This window comes from Trichechus manatus, unplaced genomic scaffold (assembly GCF_000243295.1).
Source record: "Trichechus manatus latirostris isolate Lorelei unplaced genomic scaffold, TriManLat1.0 scaffold00138, whole genome shotgun sequence".
NCBI classification, from domain to species: Eukaryota; Metazoa; Chordata; class Mammalia; order Sirenia; family Trichechidae; genus Trichechus; species Trichechus manatus.
The window spans coordinates 539,112-557,204 of NW_004444074.1; the positions used below are offsets into that span (position 1 = coordinate 539,112).

The 18,093-nt window shown below is 37.5% G+C and overlaps 1 protein-coding gene across 3 annotated transcripts in view; it reads right to left on the minus strand.

Moving 5' to 3' along the window:
- TAOK1 (TAO kinase 1) overlaps positions 1 to 18,093 on the minus strand; it is a 155,430-nt gene that overhangs the window by 61,955 nt on the left and 75,382 nt on the right. For all 3 annotated transcript variants that reach the window (XM_004385347.2, XM_023739620.1, XM_023739619.1), the window contains one exon: positions 12,815 to 13,039. In XM_004385347.2, the coding sequence (XP_004385404.1) occupies positions 12,815 to 12,946 (132 nt within the window). In that variant the 5' untranslated portion in view covers positions 12,947 to 13,039. The remainder of the gene's footprint in view (positions 1 to 12,814; positions 13,040 to 18,093) is intronic.

Here is an 18,093-nt window from a genome sequence, read left to right on the forward strand (position 1 = left end):
ACATAAAGAAAACAAAAATCCTCACAACTGGACCAATAAGCAACATCATGATAAACAGAGAAAATACTAAAGTTATGAAGGATTTCATTTTATTAGGATCCACAATCAATGTCCATGGAAGCAGCAGTCAAGAAATCAAACAACATATTGCAGTGGGCAAATCTGCTGCAAAAGATCTCTTTTAAGTGTTAAAAAGTGTCACTCTGAGGACTAAGGTGCACCTGACCCAAGCCATGGTATTTTCAATTGCCTCATATTTTGTGAAAGCTGGACAATGAATAAGGAAGACCAAAGAAAATCTGATGCCTTTGAATTATGATGTTGGCAAAGAATATTGACTATACCATGGACTACCAGAAGAACGAACAAATCTGTCTTGGAAGAAGTACAGCCAGAATGCTTAGAAAAAGGATGGCGAGACTTTATCTCACTACTTAGGACATGTTATTAGGAGTGACCCGTCCCTGGAGAAGTACATCATGCTTAGTAGAGGGTCAGCGAAAGAGAGGAAGACCCTCAACAAGATTGACTGACACAGTGGCTGCAACAATGGGCTCAAACATAAGATTGTGAGGATGGCACAGGGCCAGGAAGAGTTTCATTCTGTTGTATGTAGGGTCACTATGAGTCAGAACCGACTTGATGGCACCTAACACCACCACCACCACACTATGGTATTTTATAGAATGCTCTAAATTTGTGCTTATCTGGTATTTCTTCATGATTAGATTCAGGTTATACATCTCTGGCCAAAACACTACAAAAGTGATATTGTGTCCTTTTCAGGATATCATATCTAGAGGTATATGATGTCTGTCTATACTTCATTTGTATTAATTGTGATCACCCACTCAAGGTGTTGTCAGGTTTCTCCAATGTATATAATTACTATTTTCCACCTTGCATTTAACACTTGCATTTAAAAGGATCTCCTCATACTTAATCTGTAAACATCCTGCTCCTCATGAAACTTTTCCCCTAGACTCAGCAACCACTGAACACTCTAGGTTAAGACAATCTTCTGTACGATGATTTAAAATACATTTTTCCAATTCTACCACTCTCTCCACATTAATCAGTCAGGATTCTATTACAAGGAAGGGCCCTCGTTTCTCATTCATCCACCCATCCATCCACCATCATAGAAATTATGGATTCCTATTTTATTCTATGTGTTATAACCCATTACTGTCTTTATTTATATTGATGCTCAACTTATCCCAGAATTGGTCAGTGAAGCCTCTTCAAGCTGGCTCCAGTGTACTTTTTAACAGGTCCCCTCCCTCCCTGCTTTTTTTAAAGTACTTTCTTACCTTCTGGCACTATATGTTCTAGGCTTCTCTACCTCCCCTTTCCCAGCAATAGAATCGGCCATTCCTCCAAGGAGTCTTTGTTCCTTTTGGTGGAGAATCCAAGATCTGGGTGCTAGGTGTGCTCATTGCTAGTGGAGTTATCATTGCAACTAGAATGTTGCAGCAGGCAGAACTAACATATATATGAATATATGTGTGTATATGTATGTATATTCATATACATACATATAAATTAGTTCATTCTGATGCCCCTAATTCCTATCCAACCCCTACCCAATTCCACAGGGTTCCTTCCCCAATTCCATACTTCTGTATTTTTATGTCCCTTTTTTCATAGTTAGAACCCTGACTCCCTATAATATCATCATTATTCATTGTTCAATTCTTTCACACATAGTTTCAGAACAGTCCCAGCTATACCAGTATGAAACAAACCTATTAAGAAGAGTTTAAGATTTATCAGCAGTTTCCTTCTCCCAAAGCAGAATGACAGTATACAGCTAAAATACTATTTTCAAAAGTTACTAACATTAGTTCTTGGTGTTTTTTTTTTTTTTTCTCAGTGTGTTCTGAAATGCAATTGGGTTCACTGTTTCTCTTGCATTTGATTTCAATGTCTCCTCCCATACATATTAATTTAATTTTTAAAATATATAAAATACTTGTCCAAAAAGGTATACTCAAAGAAATGCCACTTCCTCTCCTACTCCTTGCACCCTATCCCCTCCACCATTACCACCCCATTCTGTATCTTGCATTGTTGGCTTTACAGGGATAATTTGTCTAATTTCATCAAACTACACATCTAATATCTGTGTATTTACGGTATGTAAAGTATACTCAAAATTAGTCAATTAAAAAAATACTACCCTGAAATCATTTCAGACTCACAGAAAAGTTTTAAAAATAGTACAAAGTGTTACCATATGGCCTTCATTCAGCTTTCCCTAATGTTAACATCTTGCATAATATAGAACAATTACCAAAACAAAGAAATTAACACCAGAAAAATATTATTAACAACTATAGGCTTTATTTGCATTTCACCAGTTTTTTCATTAATAACCTTTTTCTGTTTCAGGATCCCACATTACATTTGGCTATCCCATTGCCTTAGTCTCCTCCAATCTGTGTCAGTTCCTCAGTCTTTCTTTGTCTTTCATGACCATGACATTTTTGAACAGCTGCTATTGTTTTTGTTGGGTGACACTGAGTTGGCTCGGGCTCATGGCACCTTTATGTATAACAGAAGGAAACGTTGCCTAGTCCTGCACCATCTTCATGATCATTGGTATGTTTGAGTCCATTGTTTTGGCTATTGTGTCAATCCATCTCACTGAGGGTGTCCCTTATTTTTGCTGACACTCTACTTTAGTAAACATGATGCCCTTTTCTAGTGATTGGTCTTTCCTGATGACATGTCCAAAGTAAGTGAGCCAAAGTCTCCATCCTTGCTTCTAAAGTGCATTCCAGTTGTATTTCTTCTAAGACTGATTTGTTCATTCCTCTGGCAGTCCACAGTATACTTAATATTCTTTGACAATACCACAGTTCAAATGCATCAGTTTTTCTTCTGCTTTCCTTTTTCATTGTCCAGCTTTTGCATGCATGAGGCGATTAAACAGACCATGGCTTGAATCGGGTGCACCTCAGTCATCAAAGTAACATCTGTACTTTTTAAAGAGATTTAAACAGAGAATAACAGAATGATATTTAGAAAATCCTCAAATGTTTAAAAATAAAGCAACACACTTGTAAACAGGTCTTCTGCAGCAGATTTGCCCAAAACAATACATCCTTTGATTTCTTGACTACTGCTTCCATGGGTGTTGATTATTCATTCAGGTAGAATGAAATCACCGACAACTTCAATTTCTTCATTAATTATGATGTTGTTTACTGGCTATTTTATTTATTCTGTTATTTTCTTTATGTTCAGGTGAAGAGTACTAGTTAGCTATTTTATAATAATGTTCTTCAATTTGAGTTTGCCTGATGTTTCCTCATAATTAAAGTTATACCTTTTTTTTTTTGCAACATTATCACAAAAGTGATGTGTCCTTCTCAGGGTGCCATATCAGGGGATACATGAAGTTGATATGTCTTACTACTGGTGATACCAACCTTGATCTCTTAATAAAGGTGGACTATGCCAGGTTTCTCCACTGACTTTCTCGTTTTAATTAATGAATATCTTAGGGAGATACTTGAAATTATGCATACATCCTGTATCTCTTTAAACTTTTGCCCACAAATGGCTGTGACATTTCCCTCAGTCCTTCTACATTTAATAATAGAAATCTCTTCTTGCTCAAACTGTTCCAGTTTTAACCACTGCCAGCTCTTTCAAGTCAACTCTTAATTTCTTTAAAATACATGACTATTTGAAGTAAAAATTATAACATTGCTCTGTGGATTTATAATATATGTAGATGTAATAATATATGTGACAAGAATAGCATAAAGGATGTGAAGAAGAGGTAAATGGGACCTATATGAAAAGAGGATGAAATATTCTTCTGATACAGAAAAAGTAAGGTTAAGAGTCAAAAGAAAAAGTTTTTTAAGAACCAAATGAGCTATGAGTAATGAAAGAGGAGTATGATACTATCAAGTCATATATTCTCAACCCCTGTGATGGTTAAGATTGTGTGTCAACTTGGCTGAGTCATGATTCTCAGTGTTTGTATGTGATCACTTCCATGACTGAATATGCTGTGAGTAGCCACTCAGATGAAAGACAGTTTCCTTGGGGGCGTGGCATGCACCTGAATATAAGCAGATGTTCTGGCTTTTTGCCAAATCAATACCATTTACAATAGCCCTCAAGAAAATAACATACTTAAGAATAAAATCTAACCAGAGACATAAAAGACATATGCGATGAAAACTACATGACACTACCGCAAGAAACCAAAAAAGACCTGCATAAGTTGAAAAACATACCTTGCTCATGGATATGAAGACTCGACATTGTGAAAATGTCAATTCTACTCAAAGCGATCTACAGATACGGTGCAATCCCAATCCAAATTCCACCGGCATTTTTTAATGAGATGGAGAAACAAATTATCAACTTCATATGGAAAGGGAAGAGACCTCGAATAAGTAAAGCATTACTCAAGAAGAAGAACAAAGTGGGAAGCCTCATACAACCTGATTTTAGAACTTATTATACCACCACAGTAGTCAAAACAGCCTGGAACTGGTACAACAACAGATACATAGATCAATGCAACAGAATTGAGAATCCAGACATACATTCATCCACCTGTGAGCAGCTGATATTTGACAAAGGCCCAAAGTCTGTTAATTGGGAAAAGACAATCTCTTTAACAAACAGCGGTGGCATAACTGGATATCCATCTGCAGAAAACTTGAACAAGACCCATACCTCACACCATGCACAAAAACTAACTCAAAATGGATCAAAGACCTAATATAAAATTTAAAACAATGAAGATCAAGGAAGAAAAATTAGGAACAACACTAAGAGCCCTAATACATGGCATACACAATACGAACCATAAGTTAACAATGCACAAGCACCAGAAGACAGACTAGATAACTGGGAGCTTCTAAAAATCAAACATTTATGCTCATCAAAAGACTTCACCAAAAAAGTAAAAAGATAACCTACAGACTGGGAAAAAAATTTTGGCTACGACAAATCCGATCAGCATCTAATCTCTAAAATCTACAAGATACTGCAAAACCTCAACAACAAAAAGACAAATAACCCAATTAAAAAATGGGCAAAGGATAGGAACAGGCACTTCTCCAAAGAAGATATTCAGGCCGCTAACAGACACATGAAGAAATGCTCACAATCATTAGCCATTAGAAAATGCAGATCAAAACTACAATGAGGTATCATCTCACCCCAAAAGGGCTGGCATTAATCCAGAGACTGGAACATTTACACACTGCTGATGGGAATGTAAAATGGTACAACCACTTTGGAAATCAATTTGGTGCTTCCTTAAAAAGCTAGAAATAGAAGTACCATACGATCCAGCTATCCCACTCCTTGGAATATATCCTAGAGAAATAAGCTGTCACACAAATAGATATATGCACACCCATGTTCACTGCAGCACTGTTCATAATAGCAAAAGGATAGAAACAACCTAGGTGCCCATCAATGGACGAATGGATAAACAAATTATGGCATATCCACACAATGGAATACTATGCAACAATAAAGAACAACGATGAAGCTGTGAAACATCATATGACATGGAGGAATCTGGAGGGCATTATGCTGAGTGAAGTTAGTCAGTCACAGAAGGACAAATATTATATAAGACCACTATTGTAAGAACTCAAGAATAGGTTTAAACACAGAAGACAACATTCTTTGATGGTTACGAGTGTGGGGAGGGAGGGTGAGGGTTATTCACTAACTAGATAGCAGACAAGTTTTATCTTAGGTGAAGTGAAGGACAGCACACACCACAGGGGAAGTCAGCACAACTGGACTAAACCAAAGCTAAAAAGTTTCCTGAATACAATCAAACACTTTGAGGGACAGTGTAGCAGGGGGGCAGGGATATGGGGACCATGCTTTCAGGGGACATCTAGGTCAACAGGCGTAACAAAGTTTATTAAAAAAACGTTCTGCATCCTACTTTGATGAGTGGTGTTTGGGGTCTTAAAAGCTTGCAAGTGGCCATCTAAGATGCATCAATTGGTCCCAACCAGCTGGAGTAAAGGAGAATGAAGAACACCAAAGACACGAGGAAAGTAGTAGCCCAAGAGACAGAAAGGGCCACATAAATCAAAGACTTCATCAGCCTGAGACCAGAAGAACTAGATGGTGCCCGGCTACCACCAAAGACTGCCCTGACAAGGAACACAACAGAGAGTCCCTGATGGAGCAGGAGAAAGGTGGGGTGCAGAAGTCAAATTCTAGTAAGAAGGCCAGACTTAATGGTCTGAGATTGGAGGAACCCCGGAAAGCATGGCCCCCAGATTCTCTATCAGCCCAGAACTAAAACAATTTCTGAGGCCAATTCTTCAGACAGGGATTGGACTAGACTGTGGGACATAAAGGGATACTCGTGAGGAGTGTGCCTCTTAGCTCAAGTAGATACAAGAGACTAAATGGGCAGCTCCTGTCCGGAGGTGAGATGGGAAGGCAGAGAGGGTTAGGAGCTGGCTGAATGGACATGGGGAATCAGGGTTGGAAAGGAGGAGTGTGCTGTCACAGTATAGGGAGATCAATTAGGGTCGCATAACAACGTATGTATAAATTTTTGTATGGGAGCCTTACTTGAAATGGAAACTTCATCTAAACTACAATAATAAAAGGAAAAAAGAAATTAGGAAACAATAAGAGATTTTGATTTTCTGCCAGTATGAAAATCCTGACAGCTCATCTAACCTTCTGGTGTCAAAATCTCTGAAGTCACTTAATGAAACAGCAAGTTGTCCAAGAGCAGAAAAACTCTGCAATAATAGTTACCCTGTGAACCACAAGTCCAAAGAAATAGATTCAGCCTAATACGCAGCTCTCCTCCAAAGCGGTTTTAACATGACATAGTGAAGGCTAACTCTTCCTCCAAGTTGTACACGCCATGCCTGGTATCTGGACAGGATCACAAGACATATTCTGCTTGTGGAGTGAACTCAACCCCAATCAACAAGGAAGCTTCCTTGGAACTCCTGACAATTTAATTTAGCTTAACAATTACATCTTCAACTTGATCATACAACCTCTCCATCTTGATGGTTGTATAAAGTGATGCTTCCCCTGAGGCATGGAAATGGAACGTGATTAAGGGAAAAGGAATGAGTTTAATAAATGTTTTTATTCAATGTAAAAAAACAAAAAAGACAACATGAAAATGTGTGACATACAGCTGAACACTGTTTACTGGGAAATTTATAGATAAATGCATACTTAGAAAACAGCAGAAAATTAAATGGTATGTTTCTACCTCAAGAAGACCTTAGTAAGGGTATTACAATCCCATCCTATTTCTCTTTAACTTAAAATTACAATCACAAAATGGAGGACAACCACACAATACTGGGAATCATTGCCTAGCCAAACTGATACACATTTTTGGGGGGACATAATTCAATCCTTGACAGATGATAATATACTTTAAAAGACTTAAAATACCAAATGTGGGCAAAGGTACAGGAAAACAGAATATTTTATATGCACTCATCTGAATGTAAAATCAAACAACTGTTTTGGAGAGCACTTTTGCCATATCTACATAGATACACCAAAGAAATTGTTGACCACATGCTTTAAGAATATTTCTATAAGGATGTTTACTACAGCACTGTAGCAAGTAGGTACAGAAAGGTGAGGGGTGAGGAAGCGAATCACAGCAGGTAGTGTAAAGTTATGGAATCAGAGATGTTACAAACATCCAAATATTGCCCTAACCCCATAGGAAAACCCCTAAAAGAATGAGGGACAAGGCACCCACATGGAAAAAATATTCTTGAAGTCCACCTAGGTCAAAGTATAAAACTTCACAGTTTTAATTCTTTGCTGGTACATTAAAATATCATCACTCAAGGATACCTTCTCTCACAACTTCTATACAACACCATGCTGGAAGTTCTAGCCCCGGCAATAACACAAGGAAGTGAAATAAACAGCATAAAAAACCAAAGAAGTAAAGTTTCCATTTGTAGATGACATGATTGTTTAAATAGTCAATACTAAGAAGGTTAAAGAACAACTACTAGAATAAATGAATTTAGCAAACTTTTAGGATATAAAATATACAAAAATCAACTTCATTTATACACTAGCAAGAAACAATCTGAAAATTAAATTGAAAAATAATTCCATTTACAATAGTATCAAAAATACCACAAAATGTTAAAATACTAATTAAACAAAAGAAAGAAAAACCTCTACAATGGAAACTATAAAACACTGCAGAGAGAAATTTAAAAAGTTGAACTGGAAGAGCTATTATTAAGATGTCAATTCTCTCCAAATTAGTCTACAGATTCAATTCAATTGCAATCATAATCCTTGCAGGCTTTTAAAAAGAAATTAATAAGCTGATTTTAAATTTACATGGAAATGCAAAAGACCTAGAAGATCCAAAGCAATCTTGAGAGGAAAAAAAAACAAACAAACAAACTTGAGGACTCACATTACCTGATTTCACCATGGTACCAACATTATCAGTTAGTGATGAGTCACCTCAGACTCATGGCAACCTCAGGTGTGTCAGAGTAGAGCTGTGCTCCACAGAGTTTTCAATGGCTGTGATCTGTCTGAAGTAGATCGCCAGGCCTTTCTTCTTAGGCATGTTGGTGAATTTGAACCACCAACCTTTTGGTAAGTAGCCAAGTGCTAACCAAAATACTTACATTTTCTGTCACCCAGGTACTCCTGGTATTAATATAAGGCCTAACAAATAGATTAAGTGAGCAGAAAGGAGAGCCCAGAAATAGACTCATATTTATATGGTCAACTGATTTCCAACAAAGGCACCAAAGCAATCCAGTGGAGAAAGAAAAGTCTTTTCAACAAATGGTGCTGAAAAAACTGGTTATCCATATGAAAAAGAATCTTAACCGCCATCCACAAATCATACATAAAAGGTAATTCAAGATGGATCAAAGATCTAAACATAAAAGCTAATATAATAATAATTTTAGAAGAAACAAAGAAGGACATTTTTGTGATAAGGGATTAAACAAATATTTCTTGGTCAAGACACAGAACATAATAACCATAAAAGAAAAAAGTTGATAAATTGAACTTCATCAAAATTAAAAACTTCTGCTCACCAAAGAACACTGTAGAGAAAATAAATAGGTAAGCCATACACTGGGAGAAAATATTTGCAAATCATGTATCTGGGAAATAGCCAGGATATACAGAGAACTCCTACAATTCAACTGAAAAACAAAAAACTCAATTTTTTAAAAAACGGGCAAAAGATTTGAACAGAGACTTCACAGAGAAATGTGAATGGCCGTTAAGCCCATGAAAAAGTACTCAACATCACTAGTCATCAGTTAAATGTACATTAGAACCATTAAGAGAGATCATTACACAACCATCAGAATGGCCCAGATTAAAATGACTGTTAACACCCAATACTGGAGAAAATATGGAGCAAACAGAACTCTCATACACTGTTGATGGGAAATGTAAAATTTCTACCTCTTAATGAAAAAGTCTAGCGATTGTTTATAAAACTAAACATACACCTGCCTTATGATCTAATAATTCCATCCTAGGTATTTACTTAAGAGAAATAAAATCTCAGGTCCACAGAAAGATTTGAACAAGAATGTACAGAGCAAGTTTATTCATAATTGCCCCCAACTGTAAATGGTCTAGATAGTCACCAATAGAAGAATGTATAAACAAACTGTGGAATACAACAGTATCCTACTCTGCGATAAAAAAGAATTATAGTATTTCAACACATGGATGAATCTCAAAAACATTATGCTACACGATAAAGACACAAAAAAGTATATACTGTATGATTCTAGAATAGGCAAAATTAATCTACAGTCGAAAAAATGAGAATTGTTGTTCACCTCTAGGAGGTAGAATGGAGACTGACTGAGAAGGGGCATGAGGCAACTTTCTGAGGTAATGATAATGTTCCACATCTTGAAAGTGTTTGGGTTATAAACCATTGCCGTTGAGATGATTCTGACTCATAGCAACCCTACAGGGCAGAGTAGAACTGCCCCACAGTGTTTCCAAGGAGCGGCTGGTTGATTCGAACTACTGACCTTTAGGTTAACAGCCATATCTCTTAACCACTGCGCCACCAGGGCTCCACTGGGTTATACAGGTATACATTTGTCACAACTCATTTAATGGTACAGTGAAGATCTGTGCATTTCACTGCATATAATTTTTACTTCAAAATAAAGCAAGTAAAAAATATTGAACTCTAGCTAATGATATGCATGCTCAAATATTTAGAGGAAGGTGCACTGAAGTCTACTACTTACTTTGAAATAGGTAAAAAATAATGAGATGGGTTGATGGGTAGAGGGATGGACACAAATGTTTGCAAGCGTAATAAAATGTTAAAGGTAGACTATCTGCGAGTACACTGAAATACTCTTTTCACTTTTTGGTATGTTTAAAATTTTTCATAATAAACTATTGGGGGGGAAATGGCACGACTTAGTTCAAAATCTGCACTTCAATAGACTTAAGGTGAAACTATATTTAAGTACTGAGACCTTCATTTCTCAACACAAAATATATATATACAAACCTTTACTTGCCTATGACAACTTATTTATAAACAATGAACAAAATTATTTTTCCTAATCAGTGAAAGTTTTATGCTGAAAGATGTTTTTCTTAACCTGTACAAGAAACTACCAAGTAGACACACATTATAGAATACTTCCCCCCCCACCCCCGCCCCACAAAAAGGCTCTTTAAATTACCGTTGTACTATTTCTGGTTCTATTCTGTTATACTGATCTTTTTGTCTAATACTATATTGCTTTAATTATTGTGTTATAGTTATTTTAATATTTGATGATTCAAGGATTCCTTCAATAATCTTCTTTTTCATTATTTTCTAGGCTATTTGCACTGGCTTGTTTGCCTTTTCTTTTTTTTCTCCTCCAAATTGGCACACGTTTCATAAAGATGTTCATCACACCATTAATTTTAACAGCAAAAAAAAACAACAAAAGGAAATAATCTAAATATCTAATACTATGAAATGATGAGATAAACTATGGAGTATCAAATAGATATATGATGAAGTCTAATACAGCGATTAAATGTTACACATAAACACAATATGAAAGTAAACAAGGCTGCAGAATAGTATAAAATAAACTGTAACATTTTTGTTTCAAAAAATAAATGACAAGTGAACAGTATATACATATAAACATTATGTATTACAGATATTGTCATGGATTGAATTATGTCTCAAAAAAATGTGTGTATCAGTTTGGCTGGGCGGTGATTCCCAGTATTGTGTGGCTGTCCTCCATTTAGTGATTGTAATTTTATGTTGAAGAGAATTAGGGTGGGATTGTAACACCCATACTAAGATCACATCCCTGATCCAACATAATTGGTAGCTTCCCTGGGGTGTGGCCCGCACCACCTTTTATCTTACAAGAGATAAAAGGAAAGGGAAGCAAGCAGAGAGTGGGGGACCTCATACTACCAAGAAAGCAGTGCCAGGAGCAGAGCGTGTCCTTTGGACCTAGGGTTCCTGCGCAAAGAAGCTCTTAGTCCAGGGGAAGACAGATGAAAAGGACCTTCCCTCCAGAGCCAACAGAGACAGAATGCCTTCCCCTGGAGGTGACACCCTGAATTTGGACTTCTAGCCTATTAGACTGTGAGAAAATAAACTTCTCTTTGTTAAAGCCATCCACTTGTGGTATTTCTGTTATAGCAGAACTAGATACCAATAGGGTGGATCAACCTCAGTTTGCCCGGGACTGAGGGGTTTCCAGGACATGGGATTCACTGCTAAAACTAAGAGAGTCCTGGACAAACTGGGATGATTGTTCACCCTAGATATATGCGTATTATTGAAAAGGCCAAAAAGATATATCAGTGATTATCTGAAGGAAAAAAAATTTACAAGTAATATTTTTTTTTTCCTTTGTGTTTTTCTGTTTCCAAAGGTAAAACCAAACTAAACCTGTTGCCATTGAGTCAATTCAGACTCATAGCGACCCTACAGGACAGGGTAGAACTGCCCCATAAGGTTTCCAAGGAGCAGCTAGTGGATTTGAACTGCAGACTGTTTGGTTAGCAGCCAAGCTCTTAACCACTGCGCCACCAGGACTCCTTCAAAGGTAAAGGTGATATAATACATCCTCAGTATGAACAATCAGAAGTTTATTACAGGTCTTTTACTTAAAATCTCAAAATAGAATTAAAGCTAAGGTTCAAAAGAAAACAGACTTGTATGGTACATACCCTTTCGTCAAATAATAATTCTGGATTTCCACAACACTAAAATAGACTGACATAGCAAGGTATTTTACAGAAAAGTCATTGTTCTGCAATATTTAATTTTATAGCAATGCATGCTACAAATCAAAAACAAAAAACAAAACCCATTTCTGTCAAGTCGACTCCCACTCATTTAGTGACCTTATAGGACACAGTAGAACTGCCCCATAGGGTTTCCAAGAAGCAGCTGTGAATTTGAACTGCCAACCTTTTGGTTAGCAGCCAAGCTCTTAACCACTGCACAACCAGTGATCCAATGCATGCCGTAAGACTCCTAAAAACAGTGTGCTAAAAATTCTAAACAAGTAACATGTACATTAAAATAATATTTTTTCAATAATCCAAGAAGCTTTAAAAACACACTATCAATAAATAAAACTATCTACATTCATATTTGGATTTTACACACATACATACACCCCTAAGCAAGTGACTATAAAATAGACTATGGATCATATTTCTTTATTTTATCGCATTTTATTCTGCCAGGAGTGGACATTAAGCAAATGCTAGCCACTGACATTAAGCCTTTAACACTTACAAAATACACTGCTCCAAAACTTCCATGGCCAATTTCTCTGAGATCTGTGAAGAGCTTCTCTGGATCTTCTTTGAAAAAGAGCTCTGCAATTTCAGGGTCCTTCAGGCTGCCCGCTCGGTTAGTTGATGGCATCCTGCTGGGCAGTCAGCTGTCTGATTCTAATTTTATACTGCTATCCCAATCCTTGGTTCATCTGTATGAATGAAGCCACGTTGGCATAAACTACTGTAGAGAAATGAGAAAAGAAAAAGGTCAGGAAAGGCAAAAGCTGTTAAGATCATTTACTGACAGTATTTACAAAATTATCTCAGGCCTAGAAGTTCACAGAGAAGGCAGTATGGTCTATTAACACAGTTGTTCCTAAACCAGGCTCATCATCACAATCACCTGTGGCTTTTTGTCTGTTTTTTTAAGTGGATTTTTACTATACAGTACTTTAATTCTGATATAGTGAGATAGACGAGATGATATAAAATACAGATTATTCTATTAAAAATATACACAACTCAAAATGTACCCATAGCATGTTTCCAACAATAGGGAAACTCCCATCTATTACTGATCTTCAGATATAAGAAAATGCACAAAAGATTTAACTCAATAGGCTTCCTTTTCCTTTCACATAATAGTTTATCAATCGACTCTAGTACAGACTTTCCAAAGGTAAAAAAAAAAAAAACACGGTGGAATAAAATATTTAATTTAATGTGGACAACTGCTTCCCCATAAACTGGATTCACATTAAAATATGGTTTTTATCAACTCTGCTTCATTAGGTAAACAGACACTACAGATAACTAGTAAATTCCCTGGTGGCCCTGCTATCAATTCCTTTATATCAGAGTACCCAGTTTAAAAAATGGCTGTCATAACTGAGAGACTTCAGAACCTGGATTCTGGAATGACACTGCCTACGTTTGAATCCTGTCAACACTACTTACAAGCTGTGATCTTGGGTAGCCTCATTTTCCTATATTACTGTAAAATGAGAATAATAATCGATCTCTACTCCGTAGTTGTGATAGTTGTGAGAATTAAGTTAATGAATATAAGCATAAACTAGTACTCAGCCATAGAAAGCACTACATTAAGTGCTAGCTTTTTATGTTTAAACTGAGCTTTACGTGAAAGTTTACATCGCAAATTAGTTTCTCATTCAAAAATTTATACACAAATTGTTTTGTGACATGGGTTGCAATCTCCCCAATGTGTCATCACTTTCCCCTTTCCACCCTGGACTCCTCGTGTCCATTCATCCAGTTTTCCTGTCCCTGCCTGTCTGTTTTGGGGCCAGTGCTGCCCATGTGGTCTCGTATACCTGACTGAACTACAAAGCACGTTCCTCACGTGTATTTTGGTTTTATAGGCTTGTTTAATCTTTGGCTTTTGGTCTTGTTGATTCTTTCTACTGTTTTCCTACTGTATTTCTGCTCTAATCTTTATTATTTCCTTTCTTCTGTGCCTGTGGGCTTTTTTTTTTTTTCTATTTGTTTGAGTTGTAGACTAATGTTCTGATTTTGGCCCATTCTTTTTTGATGTGTACATTTATTGCTATAAATTGACCTCTGAGCACTGCCTTTGCTGTGTGCCAAAGGTTTCCTGTGATGTGTTTTCATTCTCATTTGATTCTAGGAATTTTTTTATTTCCTATTTGATTGCTTCTATTACCCAGTGGTTTTTAAGCATGTTCTTATTTAGTTCCCATGAATTTGATTGTTTTCTCTTGCTCTTCTTGTTACTGATTTCTACCCTTATTGGCATCATAATCAGAGAGTATGTTCTGTATTATTTTGATGTTTTGGATTTTACTGAGGGTTGCTTTGTGGCCTAAAATGTGGTCTATTCTGGAGAATGTTCCATGTGTGCTGAAAAGAATATGTATTTTGCTGCTGTTGGGTGGAGTGTTGTATATATTGTCTGTGAGGTCAAGTTGGTTGATTATAGCCTTTAGCTCTTCTGTATCTTAGCTTCTTTCTAGATGTTCTGTTCTTTACTGAGACTGGTGTGTTGAAGTCTCCTATTATTATTGTGGAACTATCTATTTCTCTTTTCAGTGCTGTTATAATTTGTTTTATGTATTTTGGAGTCCCGTCATTGGGTGCATAGGTATTTATTAAGGTTATGTCTTCTTGGTGGATTCTCCCTTTAATCATTATAATAAATAAATGTCCTTCCTTGTCTTTTACAGTTGATTTTGCCTTAAAGTCTATTTTATCTGAGATGAGTATTGACACCTGCTCTTTTTCGGTTATTGTTTGCTTGATATACTTTTTTCCATCCTTTGATTTTTAATATATTTATGTCTTTATATCTATAGAGTGTGTTTACTGTAGACAGCACATTGATGGGTTGTGTTTTTTATCCATTCTGCCACTCTCTGTCTCTTTACAGATGCACTTAAGTCATTTACATTCGGTGTGATTATTGACAAGTATGAGATTACTGCTGTTATATTGTTATGCTTATTTTTGTAGTGCTGACGATTTCTGTTGTTCTTACTTTCCTGTGCTGAGTTCCTTTTATTTGTGGATTTTCTTTTCATATCTTTTGTTATTATACATGTTTACTGAGTCTTTATGTTTTTCTTCTTTTTTATTTTGATGAGTAGGTTTGTTAACTTTCTTTATGGTTATGAAATTTACCTTTATCTTCCTAAGTTTAAACCAGTCTTTTATTACTTGGTATCACCTTGACTTCCTCTCTATTTGAAAGTTCTGTACCTACACCATTTATTCCCCCTTTTATTGGTCTGACATTGTCATTTACAGATTGATGTCTCTGTTTCCCTGTTTTAACACTTTTAGCTTTGCTTTATTATTGAGATTTCTCTACCGAAGTTGGTATCTGGCTGTTGTTGTCCTGTTTCCTAGACTTAGGTTTTGTCTGATGTTGTTGGTTCTCTAACCGAAGGACTCTCTTTAATATAACTTGTAAGTTTGGTTTGGTTTTTATGAATTTCCTTAATTTCTGTTTATCTGGAAATGCCCTAATTTTGCCATCAAATTTTGAGAGTTTTGCAGGATATAGTATTCTTGGTTGGCAGTTTTTTTCTTTCAAGGTTTTATGTATGTCATCCTATTGCCTTCTTGCCTACATAGTTTCTGCCAAGTAATCAGAGCTTAATCTTATTGTTTCCCCTTTGTATGTGACTTTGTTTTTTTCAAGATGCTCTCAGGCTTCTTTCTTAGTCTTCAGTTTTGGCAAGTGTGATTATGATATGTCTTGGTGACTTTCTTTTGGGATCTATTCTATATGGGGTTCACTGAGCTTTGGATGGTCAGCTTTTCATCTTTCATAATATTTGAGGAATTTTCTGTCAGTGAATCTCCTCTGTGTTTCCCTTTTTCTCCTCATTCTGGAACTCTCGTCACGCACAAATTTTGCCTCTTAATTGTGTCCCACATAATTCTTAGGTTTTCTTCATTTTTTTCTCTGATTTTTCCTCAAAGTGGCATGAATGCATTTGTCTTCAATCTCACTGATTCTGTCTTCTGTTGTTTCAAATTTGCTCCTAAAATCTTCTATTGAGTTGCCCATTTCTGAAAATCTGTTTACCTTTAGATTTCTAGTTGATGTTTTGTGTGATTTCTAAGTGCTTATCTATTTCGATGTTCTGTTCTTGTATTATTTTCCTGAATTCTTCTATTGCTTTGTCTGTGTCTACCTTGATTTTGGCTATGTTTTTGTTGGTTTTGTCTGTGTTTTCTATGATTTTGTCTGTCTTTTCCTTGGTTTTGTGTGTTTTCCTTGATCTCTTTCCTAACATTCTGGAGACCCCTAAAGATTAATCTTTTAAATCCTGTATCAGGTAGTTCCACTGACTTTTCTTCTACCAGGTTATCTGATTCTTTATTTTGGTCACTTGCTGGAGCTATCTTGTCCTGCTTTTTTACATGTTTTAGTATTGTCTGCTGTCTCTGAGACATTAAGGTATTATTTTCTTTATTTATTGATTGTATGTTTGTTTCATCCTGCTTTTATGTTTTGTTCTGATATGTCAGGGAGAGTGGGCTGAACGTTCTTTGCTGGTGGCTCATCTGTGGGCACAATGGCTCCCACCACCTTATCTGGGTGGGCAGAGCAAGAGTAGGCAAGGTGAGACTGCTTTGCTGTACACTGGTTTGGCTAGGAGGCTGAGACCGAACTGTTAGGGCGCTGTCTGCCTCCTGATGTTGGTCCAGCAGTGTGGGAGCTTTCACAGCCCCTCGCCAGATGGGTAGGGGTGTAGGATGGGTAGTGGTACAGGCTCACTTCACACTGTTCAGCAGGTGGTTCAAGTGACAGGAGGGGAGAAGCAGTATGGGCCCAGTACGGCGGCGAGCCTGAGCACTGGGAGCGCTCTAGCCATGGCAGTGTGGCAGAGACCAGCAGGAAAGGGAGAGGTGGCGTACAGGACTAGGTGCAAGGGAGAAAGAAAACAAACAAATGGTGCGGGGAGGGGGGGCAATAGGTGGTGGGGGCAGACCTGGGGAAGTGGCAGGCCATTGAGCCCATGGCACTCTATCCACAACAGCACACCTGGGACTGGAGGTAATGGGGGGTAGGTGATGTATGGGGCTAGGTGTGAGGAAGAAAGACAATTAAGAAAGGGAAAAAAATGGCAGCATGGTGAAGGCTGGTGAGTAGGAGTAGAGTGGACCCAGGTGCCGGTAGGAAGGGGTGGGAGTGGTATATGGGGCTCACTAGGAAGGAGAAAGAAAAAAGAAAGAAAAAAATACAGCAGTGTGGTAGGAGCTGGTGGGTGGGGGCAGGGTGAACCTGGGGCCATGGTGGGCCAGTGGCTCTCTAGCTGGAGTGGCATGGCTAGAATTGGCAGGCAGAATGGGGTGGCATACAGGGCTTGGTGGGAAGGAGAAAGAAAAGGAAGAAAAAAAAAAAAGCCTCCTGACAGAAGGCATCAGGACAGGCTCAGGAAGGGGGAGTTCATATTGTGAACCTTGGTGATGGGTTCTGCCATGACTGGGGCTGGGGGGACTCTTGCTTCTACTCACCAGAAGGGTGAGGGGTGGGAAAGTGTTTTTCTCTGATTACCAGGTGCTCTGACTCCTGCTGGGTTCTCCACGAAGTTGCCTTCTCGTACTCCCTGTCCAGGGTGGCTGCTGGCTGTGTTTTAAGATGGCCACTCTGTGCCATATTAGTTGGCAGGGAACCTCCACTCCATACCCCTCCTCGTTCTCTGTTTTCCATCAGTTTCTTCTTCCATTTGGTGTTTGATCTAGTTCTTTATCCCTTCATTTAATGTTCAGGGTTCTGGATTGACATTTGTATCTGTTTGACTT